The sequence below is a fragment of the Vitis vinifera genome, chromosome 1 (genome assembly GCF_030704535.1).
Source record: "Vitis vinifera cultivar Pinot Noir 40024 chromosome 1, ASM3070453v1".
NCBI classification, from domain to species: Eukaryota; Viridiplantae; Streptophyta; class Magnoliopsida; order Vitales; family Vitaceae; genus Vitis; species Vitis vinifera.
The window spans coordinates 22,665,250-22,692,557 of NC_081805.1; the positions used below are offsets into that span (position 1 = coordinate 22,665,250).

The 27,308-nt window shown below is 32.4% G+C and overlaps 1 protein-coding gene across 17 annotated transcripts; it reads left to right on the forward strand.

Annotated features, from left to right (window-relative positions):
* Positions 1-5,280: 5,280 nt before the first annotated feature.
* LOC100261483 (uncharacterized) lies at positions 5,281-24,949 on the forward strand. Of its 17 annotated transcripts, XR_009466520.1 has the most exons (10): positions 5,314-5,521; positions 5,594-6,520; positions 7,470-7,569; positions 12,021-12,077; positions 13,351-13,468; positions 15,951-16,033; positions 20,155-20,216; positions 20,346-20,442; positions 20,664-20,742; positions 21,709-22,342. XR_009466520.1 is itself a non-coding variant. In XM_010656301.3 (9 exons), the coding sequence occupies exons 1-8, from the start codon at positions 6,198-6,200 to the stop codon at positions 21,763-21,765; spliced, it is 921 nt and encodes a 306-aa protein (XP_010654603.1). In that variant the 5' UTR covers positions 5,281-6,197; the 3' UTR covers positions 21,766-21,808; positions 24,555-24,949. The 17 variants fall into 17 exon arrangements, 13 of the variants coding, with proteins under 13 accessions (XP_010654603.1, XP_019077079.1, XP_059595343.1 ...); XR_786558.3 differs by having other exon boundaries at positions 5,281-6,538; positions 15,945-16,033; XR_009466517.1 differs by having other exon boundaries at positions 5,281-6,538.
* Positions 24,950-27,308: the final 2,359 nt, after the last annotated feature.

The window sequence follows — 27,308 nt, forward strand, 5'->3', positions numbered from 1 at the left end:
AGATTATCATGCATATTACATATAGATTAAGATGGATTTGAGGGAGCCTGGTGTGAAAATCATATGTGGAGTATGCAAATAGAAGGGTTGTCCTAACATTAATCAAATGTAATCTTACAACACGATCAATGGGTATGAACTTTTTTTATGTAACAGTATATGAACTTTTTTTAGCAATAATGTACAAACTTTTTTTTATTGTTGGAGAAGTGAATTATGTATCAATTCTTAGTGATGTATACAGTTTAAAAAAAAAAAAAACTGTATGATTTCTTAATAATATATGAATTTTTTATTCTTTCTAACTTATTAATATCAAACTTACTCCTAATTACAATATGTCGGAAGGTTTGGACCATCTAGCATATCCATTATACATTCACAATATTTGTACTAGTTCAACACATTATGAGACACAAAGGCATCCAAGACAAATATTCTACATTGTCAGCATCGTGAGATGATATTTCATTAAGCATGACATTAGATTAGCACATTGATCCGTACTCAATGTAGGTGGGCTTTTACAGGATAGCACAATTGTGATTCATAGCATTGGATTGACATTGAGTCACAACCATGATTGTAGTCAACATCTACTCTCGCTTTACTAGCTAGTACCCTTTTAATAGTACTGGAAAAAGCGTGAGTAAGAGCACAAAGTAAGGATAAGGAAGAGCACAGGGAGACCATGATGCATGCACATGGAGACCATGTAGACAGTGTCGAGGCGATATCCGTTCCTTTGAGCTTCTAGTTTAATCCTTATGCTTACGTTCTCGTAGTGTCAACATTGCTCCTAATGCTAACCCCTACCATGTGACACACAAGACAGTAGAGTTTAAGTCGATTGTACTCTATTAAATTTGGGTTTATTGCTTGTAAAATAATTATTTATGTTAATTTTCTATATGTTAAAATTAAAAAAGCATATGATAGTGATTTTAGAAAGTGTTTTTAGTATTTTTAGTTTTTAAAATATGAAAATTTTCAAGTATTAAAAATGTTAAAAACGTTTCCTAAAATCATGTCAAACAGACTCTAAGTTCACTTGATTTGGGTTGATTGCTTTTAATTGATTCTTTAAATATTTATTATTTAATACAAAATAAATAAAATATCTATTATTTAATTTTGGTTAATTCTTAAGATTGTTAACATATACGCTTTTATGATAAAGAAAGCTTTTCCACTTGATATTATTACCTCTCAAATTATTTAACTTTATAATGAATGTTTCCCGTCATGAGACCATTGAAAGGGTGACTTTTTGATTAACTTTTCATCATCATAACACCTTTCCATGTTTTAACTTTTAGTAATTAATAATGACCATTAATTAAAGATATATATGTGCTTTATATATCAAAAAATATTATTTTATTCTCTAAAATTATCTCAATTTTTTAGTATATGGGTTTAATCAAAGAGCTAAAAATAATATCTTTTGGGTTTTTTTTGAGTAATTTTATGTGTAAATTATGAGAAAATTTGAGTAGAATAATATAGATATATTATAAGGAAATATATTGGAAAGCTTTGCTTTTAGAAAGGAGGAGTGAATTGACATAGATGTGATCTATGACCTGAATTGACAAAGGTGTGTTTTATTAACTAAAGTAAATTTTACAGAAGGATGGATCATTCGAGTGATTGTGACTCCAATTTTACTTCATTCTTTTTTTGAGGACGGTGATGTGAGGTATCTTAGTTGAATGGAAACAAGAAGAGAAGAGCATGCAAGTTTTTTCAATTACTTATGATGAGGCTAAATCACTGTTTATTAAACATAGGTTTCGTGTGGTATTTATCTTCTAACTTATAAATAATAATAATAATAATAATAATAATAATAATATGTTTGATTTTTTTTTTTGACATAAAATAGTTTTTTTTTGTTTTTGTTTTGGGAAGGAATAGTTTTTTAGAATAATTTTGAGATATTTTCATTGGTTTTTTGTAAAGTTTTTAAGGGTTTATTTGACACCGGTTAGGAAAATATGTTTTGCAATTGAAAAATTATTTTTTGTTTTTTATTTTTTTGTTTTAAAAAAAAAAAAATAAGGTTTTCCAAATAACATCTTTTAGTTGGTTTCAGGTTTTTTTTTTTTTTTTTAAGAATTGTTTTAAAAAAATAATTCTATAAAAGATTAAAAATAAAACGAAATATAAAAATTATTTTTAAAAATATTAAAAATAAATTAAAAAAATTTCATGTTTTCAAACAAATCTTTGTCCTACATAGCATTAGAAAATGATTTTCAAAAACTGTTCTCAAACAATGTTTTCTAGAATTATTTTTGAAAACAGTTATTAAGCAAGATTTAATTATATTTTTAAATTTTTTTAATAATGGCTAAAAAATTAAAATATTTTTTAAAAAAAATTATAATGTATATAATTATACAATATTGTCATGGAGAATATGTAAAAAATGCAATATTTATATTTAGGTTTTCAAATATAATTTTATTTCCAAAAATAATTGAGAACTATGAACTATCCTCAAAAATTATTTTTAAAGAAATAATTTTGACAACCTCGTCAAATTTTTCTCAAAAATTTTAAACTTACATAAAAAAAATTATTCCAAACAAAAAATCAAAACAAAGTGATTATTTCTAGTTTTATGTTCTAAAAAGTTGGGGTCAAACTATTGTGACAATGCATGGTCTTCTCATGCTACACCATATTATTCTACCAATAATTGGCCATCAAGTGTATATTAAAAAACAATAAATATACAACCAAACCGATTGAGAGAGAAAAACAATTAGCCATGAAAATTTAAATGAGTTTGATTTGCATTCATGGAATATATATGAAAAAAAAAAATTATAATTTGTAATTGATTAATTATTATTTTAAAAATATTATTAATGTAATTTGGTAATTTTTTATAAGCTTGAAAAACATAATAAAAATCATGCCTTAATAACATAATATAATATATTTATATTTTCGTAACATTTTTTGTACTTCATTTATATTATTGTACCATGATTATATTTTTGTATCATGATTGCTTGTCTTTCTTCGGTCGTATTTTGTGTACTCTTGGGCAAAGATTTCATAAGATGATAAAAGGGGAAACATATTTGTACCTTTTGTACTTTAATTATATTTATTGTACCACGATCATATTTTTGTATTATTATATTCTTTGTACTATAATTACAATTTATAAACCTTAGTACTATGATTATATTTTTGTACCCTTAATCACATTTTTCATACTTAACATGTGGGTGATATTTTCTTATATTATAATATATATAAATTAGGATTGCTTATTTATTTTATGAAGTAACTAAAGTATTGTTTAAATATACTTCTTTTTGTCAAAAAAAATAAAAATAAAAATAAAAATATAATAACTCTTATATAAAATTAGGTACTTTAATGCAAAACAAATATGGATGTCTTATATTTTTAAAATTTAACATTTTCCATATTTTTATTTGAAAAGTAACCACTTTTTGACATAAATGTCCTTGATTACTTCAAACATTTACATGTAGGTTAAAAAATAAAAATAAAATAAAAAGAAAAAAAAATGAGGACATTTTTGTCAAAATATGGTAAAAAATGATGGATGGTTAGATTTCTAAAATAAGGCTTCAATGTCCCTTTTAATCAAATAACCAAAAAAAAAAAAATGTATCTCAAATTTTTTTTTAATGCAATTTAGATTTTAAATTTTTTTATGGGAATATTAATTTTAGGAGAAGAAAATAAAATTTAAATTGCATAAGAATGGAAAAGAGAGAAATATATATATATATATATTCCTTTGGTGAAAAAGGGTATGCTGGATGAGAGAATGCGATTGACTCTTACCTTTTTCGGCTTTTCAGATGGTATCAAAGTCAAATTCTACTCAACATCTGAGTGATATTATAATTTTGAACCATTTGAAATCACTAATTAAGTCTCGAGAATTTTTGTAAAAAGTTATATATATTAAGAAAATTATTTACTCATATTTGATTTTACTTTAAAAAGTGACAAAGAAACTAAAACATACCTAAAATTAATTAAAAGCATATATATATATATATATATATATATATTATTTAATAAGAATTAAAATTATTTTTATTTTATTTCATTTTTTTCTTTTATTTTTTACTCTTTATTATATTTTCCTTGCATTTTCTTTCAATTTCTTGGAAACCAAACATTTCTATCTTATTTTCTACTTATTATCATAAATAAAAAAAAAGATATATGAGCTATTTCACATATGGATATTAATTTGCATCTTACATGGGATCAGACCAACACTATTTATTCAGCCAATTATAGAGATTTTCTTAGCTTTTGGGTCTTGTGGTCTATGTAGGCAGACCCACACACAAGCCTCTCTGACCAATCATTCTCCCTTTTGTCTCGGCTTCTTTGTCAATAGACACAATGAATTTCTTTACAATATAACTTATTTTTTTATTTTGAAAAATCAAATCACCATTTTGTTTTAATTATCAAATAAAGTATTTAATTTTTTATCTACCACAATTTCTCATCCCTTAATTACAAAAAGTTTTAGAGCATATCCTCACTTTAGTGGCAAATACTAAAAGCATAAAAAAAAAAATGAGAACTTTTATTCCTAACCATACAAATAATAATTTAAATAATATAAATAAATAAGAAAAATAAATTGAGATTCATTTCCAAATAATTTTGTAAAACAATATTATTTAATTAATTTTATTCAAAAATTTATAATTTAAAAAAGAGTTTAATACAAAAACTAATAAAATATTAATTTTTATAAAAAAAAATTATTTTTACTTATTAAAAAATTCTTTTATATTTAATAAAATTTTTATAATATCAATATATTTTTTTTGAAATATGATTTTAACTTTAATTTTTACTCGTAATCGAGTTGACACATGATTCGGGAATTCGGGTTCGAATCTTGCTACTGATACTCTCAATTTATTTGGTACTGATTATGGAGTGTTGGCTCTCCCGATGTTTTATATATAAAAAAAAAGAATTATAATTTTAATTTTGATTGAAGTAAAAAGCAAGAAGATTTCCCAAATAACATTTAAATTTTTATATCATAATAATAAAAGTAAATAAAAAATAATAATTAGGAGTGATAAAAATAAAGTAGTTGAAAAATAGGAAATGTTGGGAAAAGATGAAGAAGAGTGAGAAGTGAAAAGACTAGTAAATGAGAGGAGGAGGAGGAAGGGAAAGAAAAAGAGAAGGTGGAGAGACGATTACAATAATTGGCATCAAATGCTTATGGGGATTCGCACTGTTGCTGAATTCCAAGATCTGCAACCATCAATCCATTATTTTATTATTTAAAAAATAAATAAGAAAGAAAAAGAAAAACCCTTCAAAAGGCCTTTTCCATTCTCAGCTTCCTCATTGGCTGGGCTGGGAGGAATAGATAGAGGGAGCAAAGAAAAGGAGGAAGAAACCAACCAAACTAAAAAAACAAAGCTAGTGAGAGAAAAAGAAAAAGCACTACCCCAATTAGGCCTCACCCTCAAAGGTAAAAACCCCACCTTCATTTCTCCCACACAATCTCTCTCAAATATCTTGATTTTTTTTGGTTTTGCCACAGTTTTCTTTTTGGTCATGGGTTGAATAATTTGGAGCTCCGGTTGCTGCTTTTGTTAATCTAGAGGTTTTGAAGGTGCTACCCCTTTGTTTGCAGGGGTTGTTTGAAGATTTTTTATTTAGGGTTTTAGGTGTGATTTCTGGGTTTTGGGTGTGGAGGTTTTTGGGTATCAAATCTGTTGGTTTTGGGTGGTGGGGTTGTTTGAGGGGGTTTAAGTGTTTGGTGCTGTGGTTTTTGGGGCTCTTGGGTTGGGGATTTGGATTTAAGGTTTGGTACATTTTTTTGTTTTCCTCTCTGCATTTGAGGGAATCTAGGGTTGGATATTTGGTTGATGGAAGGGCTGCTGGGTTATTACTGAGGTGTTGTTCGGGCTCAATTTTGGACATTTGTTTACAATTAGTGCAATTTTGATGGTTTTGAGCTCTGATTGTGGGGTCCAGAGTGCAGATTTGGAGCTGAAGTTTTTTTTCAGCTTTGGAATCCTAAGCAGTGTGTTTATTACAGATTGAAATTCTGACCAAGTTCAGGTTCAGGTTTCCGAATTTTGATGTAAAAATTTGGGATTCTGAAGTCTTTTAAGGATTTTGAAAGAATTTATAGTGTGAAGATGGCTGCCGAGTCGAACACTGGCTTTCACTTGCAGAATCTAGGTTCAGCTATGAACCGGCATGCGATATCTTTTCAGTCAGGTGCAATAAATAGTACATCTGAAATGATTCCAATGGCCAGTTACTTTGGGGTAACTAATACAGCCGGCATGATCATGCCGGGAAATTCCAACATCATTAACAACAACCCAGTGATAACTCAAGCTGGGAATTCTTCTGGTTCTCTTCTCCTTGATTCAGTGCCAGGGTTGAAGCATGATACTGGCTTGGCAGTTGAGTGGTCTTTAGAGGAACAGTACAGATTGGAGGAAGGTCTTGACAAGTATGTACTTTGTTCAAGGTCCTTTAAACTTTCTTTCCTTCGTAAAATTTATTTATTTACATTAATCAGATATTCGTTTTCTATAATTATATATTTTTTTTATCATAGTCTTTGTGTCTATTGTTATGGTTGGTAGAGGTTAAGTTTTTGCCTTACATATAATATAACTTCATGGACTGTTGTTTTACTGAACATTTTGATGGTAATACCAGCAAGTAAGATCTTTGGTGATGGACTTCTACTATTTGGTTTTACGTGTACGGACAGTATAACAGAAAACACTAGAGCAGAGTGGTTTCAATGGTTGTGTTGTTTGTGGAGTTAAGTCTTATTGCCTTCGATATATAGTGACATTGAATATATAGATTTCCATTAATCTTTGTCACACAGATCCAAGTTTCTTATTTCTGTTTAAAAAATGGTGGATAAAAAATCTAAAAGCCATTGGAGTGATTAGTGCTACTGTTAAGGTAACCGCTGTCACTGTTTGAAGTCTTTGCATGAGAATATTTCCAAGGTAATTTATATATTTGCTGATCTTCATGAGAATACTTAGGTGTACTACAAAACATGCTTTCTTTATTTTTGTACTGAATTGCTTGGTTCTTGGTGTAGATTTTCTATTAGCTCAAGGAAAAATGTTCTGTTCATTGTTCTCATCTGCTCAACATGCTGTAAAATTCTTTTGTTCTTCTTGAACATCATTATCATTTGTTTGCCTCTCTTCTTCCTAGTGGGATTTGCATGAGTAGATATATGCTACTGACACCCTTGTATCTTAATTTCTGCTGGATGTTTGATATTACTATTCTTCGTTGCAGCATAGTTGGAATTTCTTGCATTCCGTTTTACATGGATGTCATATTTTTTTCTCATTGTGGCAGATTTTATTTTTATGCTTTTTGGAGGTATATGTTTCCTGTGTTGATTTCCTAGTTGAAATTTATAGGTTTGCTGATGAACCAAGTATTATGAGGTACATAAAGATTGCAGCTACATTGCGTGACAAAACTGTACGTGATGTTGCCCTGAGGTGTAGGTGGATGACGGTGAGCTCTTTGCTCCTTGTATCTGAGTTTCAGTTTATCGTTTTGAAATAAAGCATGCGACAGAATTCAGATACACACACACACCTGCCAAAGTTGACTGTGGAAGGGCAACAATGTTTTCTTCTTTCACCCTAAATTATGTTTCAAGGACAAGGGAAGGGAAGGGAAAGGGAAATGGGAAAAAGGAGTTAGGTTTTGGATTTTGACTAGGTACGGTGGTTGAAAAAGATGAGGACATTTTTTTACCTTCACTTTCATTTTTTATTAAAATAAAAAATGAGGTATATATAAAATCAGCCAAAAAAATTGTATTCAGCATGGTTCGACTGATGTTTCTTGTTCTTTAATATACATAATCCTGGCATATTATATTACAAAATCTTGGTATGCTAGTTTCTTATTAAAGAAAAAGGTATTCTTCTTATTCTTATTTCCGTAGAAAATGGATACAATGAATTAATTTTATTGCAAAATTTGAGTTACATATGAAGATCTAATGATTTATTTATTTGGATAGGAAACAAATTAGTAAATGGAATAGAAGAAGTGTAAGGAAGAAAGGGGGGATCCTTCAAAAGAAAGCAAGAGAAAAAAAACCATCCAACCACAAATTGTCATCACCCCAAGATTGTCCTCAAGGAATATAATAATTCCTTGTAAACACCTTACGAGATATAGCTCTCCTCTTTTGATCACCCACCTGATTTGTCAATCCAACTACAGGTATCCACATTTAGAGAGAGGTGAATACTATCCAGTGGTCATAAAAACAATGACCTCTTCCAGCCAACAGAAATTTTTTTCCTTTGCTATAAAAAGAAGACCTCTTCTATCATTGGTCTTTAACATATGAAATAGAGAAATATTGTTAAAAATAGAAACTGTTCATGGATAAGGATGAGATGCCCCCAATGAAATGATAACAACTTCAATACACCTCATCTGAGAACCAAAAGTTATATCTACAAAGTAAGCATTCTCTCTGGAGAGGTTGTGCTGATAGCCACCCTGTTCGACAAAACTAAGGCGAGAAATGCCAAGAAACTCCTTGGTCATGGAAAACCAAAGAGAGGTGAAGCAAATATGAGATCTCAACTTTGTACAAGACCTCTGTCTAACCTTGACTATCCTAGCATCGCTCTCAATCTAAGTCACCTCAATAGTGGCAAGTAACATATGACGGCAAAGAACTCTACACTTAGTGCCTTTACTGAATCCCTGAAATGCATTAATCAACATATTTCGAACCTTGTTTGGACCCAACCATTGAATGTCTGCCATGAAAAAAGACATCTAGCGAAGATCACAAGTGGAAAGGTGAGGTAATAAAGAACGTTGTAATCACTTTCTGCAAGAAACACTTCATTGATAATTACTTTGTAGCAATAAAGCAAATATTGGTATCTACCTTCATATAAGTGGCCCAAAAGATGGCCTTTATTGGGTGGGTTGGGGATGGGGTTTGGGAATGCTCTATCTCGTGGATTTCTAGGATGGACAACAATACCACAGTTTGCTTGGCATAATGAGGAGCTTCCTGTTCAGTATCCTTTGTCAGTGCTTTTTGCCACCTTGAGTCGTACTCTTATGTTTTACTGTATTTATCTTGTGGATTCGACTCATTCTTGAGGGATAGCTCATCCTTGTACTGTTTTTTTTTTTTTTTAATTTGTTTTATATGAAATGGAATGTTTTACTTAGTCATTTCTAATATATTTTCTCTTTTTGCAAGTCAAAAAAAAAAAAAAAAAACAAAAAACAAAAAACCAAATTATATGAAATTAAACGTTTGCTTCTGATAAAGAGAAAAAAAAAAAAAAGAAGCCAGATTATTCTTCTTGGAGATAAAAAAGAAAGATGAATTTTGAAAAGAAAGTTTTGCCCTTTGTGCCTGGCTCAATTGGTAAATGGTTGGTAGGGTTTGTGGGAGGTTCTAAGTTCAAGTCTCAGTGGGGGCAAAAATTTACCTATCAAAATAAAAAAAAAAAATCCGACCATCCAAGGACCAAAATATCTCATTTAAGGGAAGGGGGATAAGGCTATATAGCCTCAAGAAATAAAAGGAGTGATGCAAGTGTACATTCTTGTCACATGTTAAGGCTACTATGAAAATCAAAGTCCTAAACTCTTGAACCATTATGGAAGGAGTACAACAAAGAAATGAGCAAATTGCTCTTTCCTGTATGAGGAGGAAAGACTTCAATCCCCTAGGAAATAGCTTTCCACAGGCTCGTGACCTCAGAGTGTAATTATGATTACTCTTCATAATAGAGGGCCATAGAGAAGTCCATTCTTTGAGGAATGTCACAACCACTTGCTAATGAAGGCTTTTTCTCCCATGTTGGCCTGGCAAATAGTGACTAAGGAGTCCCCTTCAACGATGAGCTTCTTAAATCTTAATCCCCATGGTGGGCATGCCTTTTAGGTCATCAATTATATCAAGAACTAAGCTTCAGTAGCTAAGCTGTACCTTGTATTGGCTTGGAGAAGCATGGAACATTTCTTTTCAATGATTCTGAATAATCTCTTTTTACCTATTTGACTTGGGTTTCTCAATGATCATTATAGTCGTTGATCTCCTACCAAAGCTCTCAAAGAAAATAGCCATCGTATATTAAATATTTTTAGGGCCTACACAATGAATACCGATCATGGAAAATAACCTCTGCGAAGCCTCCTTGGTTATATTCCCATCTTGAACAATTGAAATTTTAACCATTTGTTTAGGATATTATACATCATACTATTTAATGTCTATCTTTTCCTTTTTAATACTAAGTGGTCTTTTGGAGTATGGAATTCTAGTTCAGCCATTCCAAATTCGACTTGTGCGCTTAAAACAATTGATGGTCTAAGCTTTTTGGAAGCATTAGAAATATTTACTTGGTGATTCAAGTATCTATTCTTTCTAATATATTTTTGTTGTGTGTTTGCCTATCAAAAAAAAAAAGTATCTATTCGATTTCTCAGAAGATTGATTTGTTCCTTATTGGTTAGACATTATCCATGTTGTTAGTGTTGTTAGTTTGTACATGCATTCTTCCACTTCTCATCATCTGAGAACTGCAGACATAGTGTTAAGGAATTTGAAAACCGGCCTTGGTTAAGGGAGCTTGTACAGGAGATTTGGCCATGTTTAGGGTGAGATCTTATAAATGCTTGGTTAGGCTGGGTAGCATGGCCCCTTGTATTGGATGTGGGCACAAGATGATATGTTCACATAGAGTGAGGTATGAATATGAAAATGGAAACATGGTTACTGTTTGTATATTATAATTATTATTAATAATATGACAACCTGAAAGTTTGATTATTGAAAATACTAGGATTGCCCTATTATAATTGTTAATCTCTCTCTCTTTCTATAATTGTGCAAACTAAGGGTATGTTTAGAAGTTTTTATAAAATTTTTTTGCCTTTAAGAACAGAAAACAGGAAAATGCATTTGATAACTAAAAATAGGAGACAATTTTCTATTCTTAAAAATATAAAACAGTGTTTTAGTTGTTTTTACTTGTTTTTTGAGTGTTGTTTTAAAAAATAATTATACAAATATGGAGAATAATTGAAAATAAAAGCACTACAAATAAGTTATTTGTTATTAAATATTTAAAAACATAGAAAATAGGTTAAGAATATCTCAAGTTTTCAATCAGACTTTTGTTTATAAAACACTAAAGAACTGCTTTCGAAAATACATACGAAACATAGATTAAGGTTCGTTTAGTAATTTGTTGTGTTTTAACCCTGCCATATTTAATGCTGATATGGTTGTATCCAAGGCATCTCCAGAGACTCTTTAATTTACCTCAAGTTACTTTTGAATTGGGATACTTCTAGTGTGTATCCAACATGTATCTGACTGTAGATTCAGTGTCTTGCTTGTATCAGTTCTGGGCATGTCTCTTCTGGAGATTTATTTTCACCACTTAGGTTAGTGGGAATCTTGTAGTGATGAAGTAAGAAACAATCAATAGTGGCAGGTTCAGCCCAGGGCTGCCTTTTGATGATGGCACCTTCTAATTGTGAGCTTATATATGATTGAGGATTCTTCTTGAGCACTGGGTTTGAAAATGCTATGACCAAGATTTGGCATTTGATCCATTAAACATTTGCTTTCCATTTGGGTTCTATTTGCAATCAACCCAAATGAAGTGCTTGGTAGCTCATACTAAATGGTGTCTGTAATTTCTCTACTGGTAGTCTGAGGTCTAGAAAATGTGGCATGTGCACTTTGGTCCAATTCTTGTCAAGTATTCTTTCTCTTTGATTGGCAGCTAAAAAAATAACATATTTTAGCAATAGTATAAGCTTTCAGTTCCTTATGCATTGTGTACTAGATTGCATATTTATTTAATTATTTATTTTTATAGACAGATTTACATACTTGTGATATCTTAGATATACTTATTTGATCTGAAAGTGCTTACTTAATCGTAAACCTCTCACAGAGAAAAAGAAGGAAACAGGAAGAGCACAATATGGGAAAGAAAGTGAACATTAGGAAGGTATGTTTATGTATTGTACATGTATAGGTGTAATTCTTAGAAATTTCTGATCTTTATTTGATGGGAATATTATTAAAGCCAAAGGCTTGTTACCATGGGACTTTTGGTTTTTGATTTCCTTTTTCCTTTGTCAGAATCCTATATTTATTTTCCTTCCTTTTTTTTTTCTTTGACTTTTTTCTTTTTGAAGGATATCTCTTTCTTTTGTCTTTTGTGCATAGTCTTACTTTTACCTAGTATGCCAAGTAAAGTTTGTTATCAAAAGAGAAAAAAATTATCAAGGTAGCGCTATGGTTGCTCAATGCCTCAAGTAGAAATAATTATTTATGCTGGAGAAAATAAAAAAAATACATTTGCTGTAATATTGATATCTTCTTGCCAGTGGCCACAACAACAGTAGCTATAGAAGTGACAGTAGCAGCTGCAGCAGCAGGACTCATGCCTCCACTGCTGCTGATAGTGATTGTAATAATAGTTGCTTATCTTTTAACAACACCATGTGTTGCAAGAAAAAAAATACTAGTAGTAGTAGTGGTGGTTATGTTGGTGATATCATCATTGCTTGTCAAAAAGTATGTTGGTAGTATCCTCATCATTATCATGGCCCGCAAATTGTTTTTAATTAACAACAAGAATCCTGCTCTCCTACTTATCAAAAAAAAAACAAGAATCCTGCTCTCCCATTCCAGCCAAACCGATCCATTTTCAATTTGCTTGCTATTTCAGCTTGATAAAACTCTCTGCTTCGGTTTACTCTGAGAAGATATATTTTACTTGACTGATGTGGTGTCTGGTAGTATACTAGACTGTCATGGTTCCTAGCGGTAAGCAGGAATTGTTAGTTTTATCACTTGTGCTTTCAGGAATAGTAGTCTTGCTTATTTATTTTCTGCACTTTCAAGTTGTTAGTAAACTATTCTTGCAAGAAAGTGCTTAAAAAACTCACTTAAAGGTGGTTTTATATTTACAACTCTTTCTACTTTTCTGATGGTTTGGGTAAGGGGATCTGCTGCCCCTTGCTTCTTTTTTTTTTTTTCTCTTGTCCATTTCCATTTCACCTGTCCTTAAGCACTCCTTATATATTTTTTGTTTCACTAGGTATGCCCCCTTTCGTTAGGAACCTTTCAATATCTATTTCATTTGCCTATTAAAAAACTCTCTTTGCTTCTTGTAATCCCATAAGCAGGATTTCTTTTTTAATTTAAACCAATTAATGTCTTTAGGATCTATTGTTGATTGAAGAACCAGTATTCTAAAGATCATGCTTCTTCAGGATAAGCTGGTGGAAACATCTTCAAAGGCTATTATACCTTCAGCTCCACCACTGGATGTGGCTACATATTCTCTTATGATGCAACATATGGACCAGAATGAACACTTGCCCTGCGAAGGTTAGTGTTTCGTAGAGATCTTTGTTTGTCTTTTAATTACTGTATCTGCTTACGTATCTCTTATTTTGTGTTCTGAATTAAATTTCCTAGTAACTTTTCCATTTACAGTTTTAACATTTTTTTTGACAGGCTCTTTCTTTTTTAAAACTATTTACAGTTTTAACTAAATGTTTCTTCTTCCTTCATATCTTTAGAATTTGCAGTGTTTAAACCTGATAGAAGGGCTTTATTGTCTCCAAAAGACAGCATTCCTCCACCCCTTCAAGCAAAGCGACCAAACACTTTTCTCTGAACCCAATTCAGCTTTAGAAACCTCAACTCCTCTCCATGATCTTGCCTATCATCTTCCCTTTCGGCACCTCAACTCAGATTTTGAAGGATTTGATTCAACTTGAAATCAACCTTTTTGTTAAGATTGTTCTCCATCTGTTCACTAAAGGAAAAAAAAAAGGATAAATATATTCAAGGAGCCTAACAAAAAAGGGCCTGCAACCTGTGTACACTAGAAGTACAAAATACACACAAAGGCAACAAAGAAATGAAGAAAAGAACCTTTAGCTTAATTAGCCTAAACTATCTACAAAATCAAGAAAGCCTGATTAACATTCCTTGTCATCCATAGGAACACAAATATAAAAAAAATGCTCTTTCAAATCTACTTTGAGCTCACTATTCCATAAAGATTTTTCTATTGCTCTCTTCGTAAATTGTCCAGAAAAGGCGTAATGGAGTCATCCTCCAAACCCATTTGCCATTACTTCTTATGGAGTCACTATGCCAACTAAGTAGCTAGGTACCTCAATAATCACAATACCAACGCCACAAATTACTGCCAGTAGCACTAGGAGAGACTAGATGACTGAGCATTGAATTTTTTCCTTAGCTTAAGAAGTGTCAAGACTGCCAATCATCCATTTTTTCTTTGTTCTTTTACTTTTAGAGCAAAGGAAATTTTTTTCCCCTTAATTCGAGGTTGCAGGGCTAATAGTGAGAGGTATTGTAGACTTGATGGTGATCTCTTTTTGAAGGTTTGGAAGGACCACCCGATAGAGTGAATTATGGAATGGAACCATTCTATTATGGTATGGGTGATTTGTAGGGAGAGAAGTGCTAGAATTATTTATAGGACACACTGATTGGTGGATGATTTATGGGATAGTGACCTGCAAAACTTTGGATGTTTGTTATCGAGGAGTTGAAAAGTGTGCCATTCAGCATCTTATTGTTGGATTGGAGATGCATCTGTTATTCTAAGAGAGGAGAGGTGGTTTTTGGGACTACATCGCCCCTCCTCCTGGATGTGTTTCCATTAACCTCAATTTTGATGGATGTTCTTTGGATAGCACAAGTTAGACGGGTATTGGTGGCCTTCTTTTAGATGACAGGAGGATATATATCAGGCCCTTTCCAAAGCTAATTGGTGTGGGTTTTGCAATTGAGGCATAAATCCTAGCTTTATCAGAGAATTTAAAAGTTTGATTTTTGGATTTGTTTGATATGTTGATGAAAGGTGACTTAGGATCAGTGATCTCATTGGCTAAGCTGGAATGGACCTTGGGAATATGCTTGCTCATTGGCTTTAGAGAATAGTGGTCCAGGCTGAAGTGCTGGGATGCATCTACTCGTGGAGATCTAGAGTGGCAAATTAAGAAGTTGATAGCCTTGCTGATATAGGCAAGAATTCCTTTTGTGCTTTGATGGGGATCATTTCCCCTCATCATCGTGTTAAGTTATATATGTATAGGGGTTTTGGACTCTTTTTTCTCTAATTTTGTTTATGATTGACCTTTTCTATTGGGTTTTGACCTAGTGGAACGAATTCTCATTCTTGTCAATGATAGTTCTCTACTTAATAGGGCTTTTTTTTTTTTTTTTTTTTTTTTTGTGCCTTTCAAAAAGAAGATAGTAAAAAATTTGCTCTTGTTCAACTGTTTTGTCAAATATATTGGCATCTGCTGGAGAAGCTGCGTGGAAATGTTGATAATGACTTCTGGAGACATCCAAACTGATCAAGATATTACCGAAAAATTCCTGCAGCTCTGAGCATGTTGGGGAAATCATATCTGGCCAAACAGATCAAAAGAGTTATACAAGAAAAATGTCTAGAAACCAACCAGAATGAACTCCAATGGATGTGAATGTCTGTACAGGGTTAACCTCGGCACAAATATGGACTGGTTCGCTGCAGAAGAAGTGGCACCAGCAATGTGTTTGCACTAACCTATGGTGGGAGAATGGGGTAAATAGATTGAATTAGATGTGTATTTCTTATTAATGACTGTTCTCTATAGTCTCAAGGTTACCACAAATGATTATTATTACCTATTTTATTTATTTATTTTTGTAATAATCTGCATGCTTTATCTTCATTTCACTTCTTGAAGTTGAGCTCATCCATAGCTCCTCTAAATTATATTTTGGTGTTACGTTGGTCTTAAACTATTTCAAGCTTTTATTTACATGTTTCTTTGGGTAGTCTCAGCATTAAACGACACAGCCAAACATCTTTTGGAACAGAATGCTCAGGTTTTTAATCAAATCACAGCTAACCTTTCTACTTTCAAGGTGAGATATCTGGTGCCCTAGCTTTTTGTTTAATTTTTTTTGTCTTTTACATTAGTCTGGATTTGTTTGACAGAAATAGTAAATGTTAGCTTGAGCAAAAGGCAAATGAAAAAGGGTCTTACAGTTCTATTCACCATGTTTTTTTTTTGATAGGTAAAAGCAAATGTATTAAAAAACAAAAAGTATACATGACATATACAAAGCAACCAAAGAGAAAGGAGGTGCGAATACACAAAAACTAGCAATCGCACCTAAGAAGAACCTAACTACAAACATGGTGAATAGAGTGCTAGTTCTATTCACCATGTTGTGTCTCCAACATGCTATGGTCACAATGTTTATCACGTCAAGTCCTTTCTGAGCATTTTAACTACCAGGCTGATTTTTATTAATCCCATAAATGAATCTCATGCCTGAAGCAATTTCATGATAATTTATTCAAAGAACTGTGCTTTGAAACCAAAATTTGGTCTAAAAATGCTTTATCTAACTTTGCCTATGTGAAGAATGCCAGATCATATTTGCATGTTGGTTTTTGGACCTGTTAATGGTGCCAATATTGAGAATCAACCTAGGAGATCTTGTAGCCATGTTGCATCAATCTAGTAGGTTCTCATTCATCATCCAATGAGTGCAACCTTTCAATTCATATTTTTCTTTACATAGCTGTTTCCTGGACCTCTTTGCCCATTTTTGTGAACTTCTTGCATTAGGTTGGAGGTGAAATCCTAGCATCCTACTGGCAAATTATGTTTATCCATTATAATTTTTGGCCAATTCAGTGCTGAGGGAACAGTTTTATGTCTTATAGTCTTTTTGAGTTAATGATTATGATCAATCATTGCCAGACTAGATAATTTATTATAGATGCTTATTTTACAGAAGATGTAGCAATGTGATGAGAACTTACTTTTTCTAATTATAGTATGAATGCTGCAACCAAGAATCTCTAGCTAAGATGTGGTGACTATGCCACTTGGTCTTGATGCTTCTTACCATTGTCCTTTCTGATAACTAACCGTTTAACCTGTAATTTTCAGCACTAGGTCATAAAATCAGATGTTGATCATTGACTTAATAAACATGGTTAGAACTAATATAGATATCAAGTAATAGAATAAAAAATATAAAAAGCACCAGGCTATGATGAGGATGGTCTCATTAGCTTGCTGTGCGCTCTCCTCTTTAAACCAGTGCCCTTTCAGCACAGTTTTAAAGCATGTGTCAGGCTATCAGTTAGGGTAGCCAGCTAGTTCCATGTTTAAAATTTGAGTTCAAAAGCACCATCAATAAATCTTAGGTGCTGTTCAGAGTTGGCGAGATGATACTAGTCGACTAAATTTGAAAGTAGAGAATGTGAAATTTAAGAGATGCTGCATAGAATACCCATGAAAGTAGTAGTGAGGGAGGAAAATGAGAAGATTTTGTGTGATGGAGTAGACAACTTTCTGACTCAAGGAAGAAGATGGCTATGGGTATGTGGCAGACAGAAACTGAATGTGGCAGGGGTGTGCCAATCACACTGAGAATTGAACAAGAGTAGGTGGGCTTGTTGGTGGAATAGGTGCAGAAAAGTCCAGAATGCATCTTGGGAAGAGGAAAAAATTGGATGGTCTATTAGGTGCTAGATGAGTGGCCATGGGCCAAATAGAGGGAAAAAAGGGTATATAGAGGTATTAACTATGGTAAGTAAAATAACTAAGGTTAATGGAACCCACTATTCAAAATTCAATAGTTTCTGCCTAGGGATATTGGAGAAGCTATTATGGTTTTTGTTTTCGTGTTCTTTCTGTTGTTGTTGTTGTTGTTGTCCTTTTTTCTTTTTTTTTTGACTTCTAAGTTGAAAAGTAATCCTTAGAATTAGAGATTTAAGGCCCTATACAAGGATAAGGTGGTGTCAGGCCAGCTCAGGACACCAAATTGTTTAGAGCCCAAGAAGCCATTTCCTCAGATCATACCAGAGGTGGGCTGCCTTAGCCTTCTGATCCTAGGTTTAAAATTTAATAGTTTATTAGGCTTGGGTATGCCCAGTCTGGAAGTTATAAAAAGGGTAAACATAGACCACTTCTGGCAAGAATTCCTAGACCGCATCCCAAATTGGTATTGTATCTTGGGGAACAGGAATTGTTCTTTAGGCTTGGGGCCTTACCACAATTTTACTTGGTAATATATCCAAATCCAACAGCAACTTAGGTTTCATTTTCCAATTCAGAAAGATGTAAAACCTCAAGTGGGGGACATGAACATAATGAAGTGAGGAACTTGATACTTTGACGAACTTGGATAGATGGTGCAAACAAATTGATGTTGGATTCTTTTATTTATATCCTTACCTGCAATGTGGAATAGACTGAATGGTTGGATAGGTGCAAAAATGGTCGAATTGGATTATCTGGTTGCTCTTCCCCTGGGGGTTAAGAGGAGAGCAACTGAGGTTATCCAAGTAAGATCTCCTTATAATAGTGGTGTGAAACTGCCTGGATGTATCACTAATTCAGATCAAATGCCGAGATATGGTTTCTGTTGCATTCTGGAAGAATGCAATAAAGGGTGCAAACTATGACAGGTCCTATTTACTTGGGTTGTGCCCCCCTTTCGTTAGCAACCGTCTAATATGTTATCTCTCTTCTATCGTGTGTCTCTTTTTGTTGTGGATTGTGTGGAGAGAGAGGAACGCCAGGATCTTTGAGGACACTTGGAAGACACCAGAGATGATGTGGGATGCGCTTCATTTCTTTGTTTCTTTTTGGGCTTATTGTACAGACATTTTTAAACCCTATCTTTTGAGTGTAATTCAACTTAGTTGGTTGTCGATTTGCACCCTTAGGGAAGGGTCTACAGGACTAGGAGTTGTCACACCCATATAGATTTTGTACGTTTTGTATATCCCCTTTTATAGAGGAGGTTTACTTAGCTCTATTTGATCAGGTCTGTATTTTATGAGGAGGATTTCTCATACTTTTCATGTTTTTTATTCTTTTTTAATACATTTGTCATTTTCTGATAATATATATATATATATATATATATATATATATATATGCCATATCTCTACTATGGACTCTATTTTTTTTTCGGCACTTGCAGATATTTTCTTGTCTGTAAAATTTTCTCATCTCTCAATTCGAATCTTTTTTTTTTTCTTTGAAAAAAAAGGAAGCACTTTTAATCCTTCATATAGTAGTTATTTCTGTCCATAACTATGAATGTGTTGATATTTTTCTTTTCCAAATACAAAATTGAAATTTAGAAGTGTGGATTCTGCAAACCATTTTACTGAACTAGAGGCCATAAAGCTTCTCAATTCGTTCAACTTCAAGATGTGTGTTAGTTTTATCCATTGCAGCAGTGGTGATGTATAATATCAGGCTTGTGATTTCTTGGGCCTTTCTTTTCCTTCAATTTTTTAGATGAGGCATGTGAAAATATTACATGTAGAGAGAGTAGATACAAGGAAGGATGAGAGTTCATCCTCTGTCTCTCTCTCTCCCTCTCCCTCTCCCTCTCCCTCTCTCCCTCCCCTTTCCATGTTATGCTTTGGATATGAGAATAGCTGATGTTTCTTTTAGATGTCTTTTACATTTTGCTGCTATAAATTTATAAGTTTCAGGGTTGTTGCTAGGGCAGGTTTAAGTAACATTTCACCTTTTCAGTCATTTTTTCTTTTTTAAATTTCTATATGTAGGTGAATGTTAGGACTTAGGATGCAGTTGGGTCTAACTTTCTAACTTTGTTCATCTCTATTACTTTCTGCTCCAGTCCGTTAATCAGAAAACAAGCAGCTGAACTATTTGAAACTAAGTACATGCACTAGATTTTGCATTGTCAACTTGGTCCCTTTATTTTTCCTTTCCTTACTTTGTGTATGAATTTCTCTTTTTGATTTATACTTTTCCGTGCTTGACAACTGGAGGCCTGAACCTTCTGAATGTGTTAGCAAGCACAGGATGGAAAATGGCTTCATTTGGTCTTGTTTTATTCTTGTCATTATTTTATTTGGTTTCTTTTTATTGTTCTGTGTTCTTCATGTCACCATATACTTGTGCACCTAAATTTTTGTTATCTACATAAAGCAATGGCAATTTTTGTCTGGAATTTCAATTTAACACATGTACAAACAGTTACAGGATAACATTGACCTCTTCTGTCGCACAAGGGATAACATTACTGCCATCCTAAATGAGTATGTTGATTTTCTGGAATCTGGATATTTTCAATTTGATTAGTATTTGTTGTTGTAACTATTCTAGTTCATACTTATGGGTAGGTGTTGCTATTTTGGTTTGTGAAAATGCTTTTTCAATTCTTGCAGCATGAGAGATATGCCTGGCATAATGAGCCACATGCCACCACTCAATGTGTACATCAATGAGGATCTTGCAAATAGTATTTTGCCTAATACATCTCAGGTAAGCACTCATGAAAATCAACTCATTTCACTAATTCTATGTTTGTGCTTTATTTGTGAGGCTTGCATGTTAGTTGCTGGGCATGGACGTGCATGTAAGACTCTGCATGCATGAGAGTGGCAGTGTGAGTGCATCAATGATGTCCATTCCATCTTTCCCTTTTTTTTTAAGGTCTATTCAGTGAGCTGTAATTTAATCCTTAAAAAACATTCATCTTGCAGTTTTTTATGTGATTGTCTGGAAACATGCTTGAAATCCTTAGGGTTGTCTCACAATTCATCAGCTATGAGTAATACAAACGTAAATCCCTTCATTGAATTATTTATTTATTTATTTTTTGTGGTTTCTTGATTCATTGGGAATTGAAACTGTTTCTCCCCGTTTTTTTTTTTGTTTAATTGGGCGAGTATTTGTGTGTTGTATTGCTTGTTGTTTTTCTTCAGTCTTTGATGTGCTTTGTTTATATTCTGTGTCGTACTTGGATGCACATTTTACATACACAAGCCTCTTTTGAATAAACATCACCTGAGAAATTAGGGACACTTGAAGCAAACATATAAGTCACTAGATACTCTTCAAGCATCAAAACACATCAATATGTGCATGATAAGCTAAAAATATTTCCATTTTCAACTCGTTTCTTCCTCAATGATATCATCTTATAATGTTTATTTTTGTAAGAATTTGATTGATTTATCCATACTGGTTAAAAAGGTCATATGGAGATTCCTTCCTCTCTCCAAGCTTCTCTACTACTTGACTAAATAAGAAAACATCATGTAGATGTATCAACAGGAAAAAAACAATAAAAAGAAAAAAAAAATCGAAATTGATCTTCTGGTTCATTAATTACTTCTGCAAACAGTCTATACTGCTTTTTTTTTTGTTTAATGACTTTCAATATACAATAATGATATAGTTTGCAAGTTTCCATTTCCTCTTTATGAGAAATTAAACTTCAATTGTTTTCGTTTTCATTCCTTAAACCAACTCATCTAGTCCCCATTTTTTAAATTAAATTAATGTGTTAGATTGGGATGGCACGTTGGTTTAAGAAATGCAATTGTCATCAAGCTTAAAATGGAATTAGGATCAGTAATAAGATTGATTTTTGGCTCGAACCCGTTTCTTTTTTTCATTATTAAATAGACAAAGCCATGCCATACAATAAAATGTCATGTCAATATGCTTACTTCACTTGTATGCATAAACTGTCAACTTGGATCTACCCATGCTGCCTCAGTTTTTTCTCTTTTGTATCTTTAGACAATGATGTATGGCTTGCCGAGTGGAATCCATGTGAAGCAGGAGCCGAGATGCTGATGGAGTATTCTTGAGATAAGAGTTGAATTTATGTGGTCTTTATGTAAGTACAAAAAATTTTCTGCTGTAAATGCATTAAAAAAAGGAAGAAAAAAAAGCAAAAAAGAAAAAAAAAAAGAAAAAAAAAAAGAAGAAAACCCTGGTAGGAGCGGTTTCTTCCTTTTGTGTACACAAGAAAAACTCATCATAGGTTGGGTCCCATGATGGAAAAATTTGTAGAGAAGCCATTTTTGGAACCTGAAATGTTGAGCTCACCAGATAATGAAACCCCATGCATTGGATAATAAAAATGCAGAGACTCCTGGCCCTCCTGGGAGAGAGCGTTCTAACCAGATCTCTGAATTTTGGGTTCAAAAAGGAAAAAAAAGAAAAAAGAAAGGGGCAAAAAAAAAAAAAGACCAGAAGCTTTTTATGTGTATAAAATTATTTATGTGACCCAAGTGAACCTTTGGAGTAGACCCTCTGTTTGGTGCTTGATTTATACCTGCATTTTTCAGTATTTATTATTATGCTCTCTATTATAAGACCCATTTTAATTAGGGTATTTTTTTCCCAAGAAATTTGTCAAATTTTATTATTGTTTTTGTTAGTTAGTGAGATGAGGTATTTGTCTGTTTGGATGCTATGACATTGAAGAAATCATTGGAATGTAATGAGATGACTTCAAATTAAATAAAGAATAAGATGAATCATATGAGGAATGAGACCAAAAAAAAAAAAAATCAAATATATACCCAAAAAACCCTCAATACTTTTTTTTTTTTTTTTTATGAAACCATTTACCTTGATTTTTTGAATTTTAGTCAATATGTCAAATAAGATTGATTCTATTCCTCATCAGTTTCTCCCTCCAAGTTTGTTGTAAAACTTTTTGGTGAAGCAAAATTTACAACACAAGAACTGCTTAATTTTATTAAGAAATGGATTTTTAATAGATGCATCAAGTTCTAAAACTGGTTCTTGTTTAACTTGTCTAATTTTAGACCAAATAAAACTTTTAAACTTTCGTTCAAAAAAGAACACAACAACATTAAAAAACTAACAATAAATGTACTAAAATTTTCTAGAAATTTTTTGGGCTTAGCCCAAACCTAGCCGATGGCTAAAGGCAGATCACAAGCCAGTTATGCATCTGTATACTATTTAACATTAATATCTAGATTATTTTATGGGAAAGATATAAAGCAAAAACAGAGATGCCCACTTCTCTCCTATGGTCCTACCCAATCTAATGATAAAATATTAACACTTAAGGTTTGCCACATGTCCTATTCCCATAGTGTGGTTGTTGATTTTGGTGGGTATTGAGTGACTGGTGGTATTACTTGGCATACGTTGGTCTCTCAATGTGTCACTTGGGAGTTTCTTGCTTCTAGGTTAAGCTCAGCTATTCCCAACTTTCTCTTTTCTTCAGGTCACTTTCATATTTATGGTTGTCAACATATTGTTGGGCATTCTTATGCTCATATTTATTTGATTACCTATGGGGCTGGTGCTGTTTTGCTTTGGATTATTTGGTTATGTGGGTGAGGGTATCACAGTAGGGGACCCATGGTTTTCTAGTGTTTCTCCGATTGTCTAATTGCTTATGAAGTTGTATTTCTCGGTGTGTCTTGTTTGGGGGCTATTTATTCACCTCTCTTGAAGGGTTTTGGTGTGCTTCTCCTATCAAAGGAGATCCTCTACCTGGCTTACGGAAGCCATCGAGAAAAGATGTCGGTTAGACACAAAGATTATGTTTGATTCTTTGAAAGTATCAAGGAAAGAAAAAAAAATTGTTAAGGAAAATGATTTTTTAATAATTAATTGTATTATGAAAAATACCAAAAAATATCAAATGTAATTAAAATTAGTTAGAAATTCTTACAATTTTGAATGATTTAATCTTTATATGAAGAGTTAAAATAGATGCAATGAGTTCGAAATAACATATAAAAATAATTTATTAATTTTAAATCTATTTTTTTATTTTACTTTACTGTTTCTTTCATTCTTTTTTTTCTTGTCTATTTTATTTCCCTTACATTTTTCCTCAAATTTTTCGGTAACCAAACATAGTCTGAGACTATACCCTTATCTTTAGGTTGTGCCACTTATGGTTTGGATGAGTACATTGCCAAGAAAGAGCCAAAATCGGATTGTCCAAGTAAGAGAGTGTTTTTCAATTAGAATGATGACAAGTATGTCATTCATTTCATGTGCACATACTCCTTAGATGGGTGAATCTTCATAAACAAGCACTTCTAGCTCACATGGGTTGTATTTTATTTTTATTTTTTTGCCCTATGAGCAATTTTGAGCAAGTCTTAGATTGCCTTCCCTTATTTAGTTCATGAGTTTCTTCACTTTATCAAAGTTCACCTTTTGCTATGCCACCCTAATCTGTATAGAATGTTAAATATGCAAAGTGAGTTTTTCATCTGTCTTTGTTAGGTCTTGGTTTTTGTATTATTCAAATTATCTCATTTTAATTACTTTTGCTTGGAAAGGAGTGCCAATTTGATGGCAACCCAAACTACAAGAAGTGTCATATAGTGATAAATAGGCAATATAAGTAGGTAATGGGACTTTATGAGTAGCGCCCTTGGTTCCTTGCCATTTAGCTCAAACTACTAGGAGGTCTCAAGGGAAAGTGGTGCATTGTGGATTGATAAGGACCCAAACTAGCAATCAATAGGCTCCGAGGAACTTGTTATTAGTGTGTTTTTATTTAAAACTCATCTATTATAAATTCTTGTCACTAATGCCTAAGTCATTTGCATTTGATTGTTTTTATGGTTATTTTGTAGGTTCCCAAAGGCAATCTTGGCTTAAAATCTTGATGGAAGGGAATGTCTAAGGCTCAAGAGAAGGAGGCAAAAGATATCTAACTAAAAAAAAGGAAAAAAAGCTTCAAGTCCACCGGAAGAGGAAAACTTGTGTAACCATGTTGCCCAAGCCTACACAAGGATATGCCTAAGCAAGTTACATTCTCGTAAAGGAGAGTTTGGGCAAGTGGCCTTTATTCTCTATTGTACAAAATATTAAGCCTAAATTAAATAGTGACTTTAGTCAAGAAAAAAAAAAGTCACAACAACTTTTATAGTACTTCGGGCATTATCCTTAAGGATTAACCTATGGGATTTTGTCAAGCAAGGTTTAAAAATGATTCTTGTATCAATTCCTTCAATAAAAATTGATTTGAATAAACTTTTTGTGTGCTAAAGAAATCTAATTCAAAATAGGAGAATTAATTGATTTTTTTATTCAATTGGTTCAAGATTGGGGGTTCCATAAGCCCACTTCGGGTTTAAGGCTTTAAGGCAATCAAGGGTATCTATTATTGTTAATCTTATGGTATTCAAAATATATGATTAGACGAGATCAATTTGAGTTGTATAACTCAGAGTTGCATTTGTATTATAACTTTTAATCTTTTATTCCATTTTGAATTACCTATTAAATGAATGGATATGAAATTTGGATTTAGGTCTAAGATTTAAGTCTTTACCTAGATTTGCTTTATGATAAATAACAATAGCAAAACCTTAAATAACTGGGGATTAAAAATTACTAGGAATTACTAGTATTAAGGTATGAATAATTATACCATGTCCTACGCAAACCAATCTTAAAGAGTAACTTTGTTGGGAACCTTAGATTGCTCTGTTCCCTAACCTTGGATCATAGGATGCATGGATCTATCCCTAAACTTCTCTATATCTAAAGCAATAGAAAACAAAGGTCTTAAAAACCATTAAAAAGTCAAAAGTTAGAGGTTTAGGAATTATACTTGTAATCTGGATGTTCATAAATTAATTTCAATTTGCAGAAGATGTTGAAAATGTCATAGAACTTGCCCACCCAACGATCTTCAACCTGATATCCTTTTAATGTGTAACCTTACACACTAGTGCACTTACTCTAGGAAAGTCATTCCAATAAACAAGACAAGTTATCCTTCTAATTAGAAGACAGTACATTATAGTCTCTACTAGATTTACCATATCCATGAATTGATTGTGAACTACTTATTACCTTGTAAGGAACTTATGATTTCAATTTTTTTGTGCAATTCTTAATACACCCAAGTTATAAGTCATGTACAATGCAAGTTATATGAGCATGAATGTTTAAATTACTAATTAATGCAAAATGAACAATATAAGAGAACCATAAACATAAATAAATAAATTTATTAACTAATCTAAAATGTGTTATATCATGCCATGTTTTGTATGACTTTATCCCAACAATCTCTATTTTCATTCATTATGTCTTAACCTTTTATTCATTCCATTTTTAATTTGATTTTACCTATTGTTTTCCTTAGTCTTTAACCTAGGTTTAATGCTTTACAACCCAAGATAGTTTTTTAGCCTCTCATGGGTGTCTTGTAACATAGACAATTCATTAAAGAAATTGAAAGAACATTCTTGAAAATTAAAGAAACCAGAAAGACTATATTGGTTAACAATAATGGAGATGAAAAACAAACCAAGATTCTCTTTATGCATTTTTCTCCTTAAAAGAAATTTGAGCTCTTAGAAAGACCTAAAGTTAAGTCTTTATAGTTTGGGCAAAAACCAAACATGTGGCATATTCTTATTGGCAACTTATTTCCCAAAAATTCCTAAAAATAAATATAAATAAATAAATCTCAAATGTTTAAGGCCTATTTAGGGTTGGAAAAGTGTCAAAAATGCTTCATGTTTGGAGAATTCGCAATTGGTGTTGGATTGGAAACAAGCATTTCAACATGGCAAGTTTGATATTTCGACATGAAATGGTGTATTTCTACCTTCATTTTGACATGAAATTGCCGGCTATAAATTTTCATTTCGACAAAAAACCCTATTGAAATGGCTATGCAATTTTGTCATGAAGTCCTACTTCTTCATTACCTGCCTCAACTAACTAAAGTTTCTTCATTTTAATCTGATTTATGCACCATTTGAGGCTTTGGATTCCTAACTTCATGAGCTTTGAATTGATATGTGGCTTGCTTTAGAATGATCTCAGGAAGTGCTTTAGAAATAAATTCAAAGTCAAAATTTGCTCCATCCAATCATTAACTATCTTACAACTCTTCTTAAATTTTTCTCAAGTTGACCATGTCCTCATCTTCTCTAGATACCTTCATGTAGTGCCATCGAAAGCTTTGATGCCAACAATGTTAGTTCAAGAACACAAAGATAAAACAATCACACATATGGAATTTAGGACACTTCTTAACACTTCATAGGCTTTATTGCTTATGCTTCATGTTCACCACTTGTCTTTTTTTGCTTACTTGCTTATCATCATGTTTCTTAAGGCTCGAGTCTTTTTTTAAGCATGTTTGACTCCTTCATTTCCATGAATGGAGATTTCTCTTGCAACTTGTACTCTTTTCACCTTTCAAACCTAAAATTTAGCTCAAAATATAGGTTAGATCCAAGTCAAGGCCCTAACAACAATTTGAGTTAAGTAGGGGAAATTTAGCCTTATATATATGTCTTGAAATTTCCCTTGAAGCTTGTATTCTTTTCACCCTTCAAACCTAAAATTTAGCTTAACATATA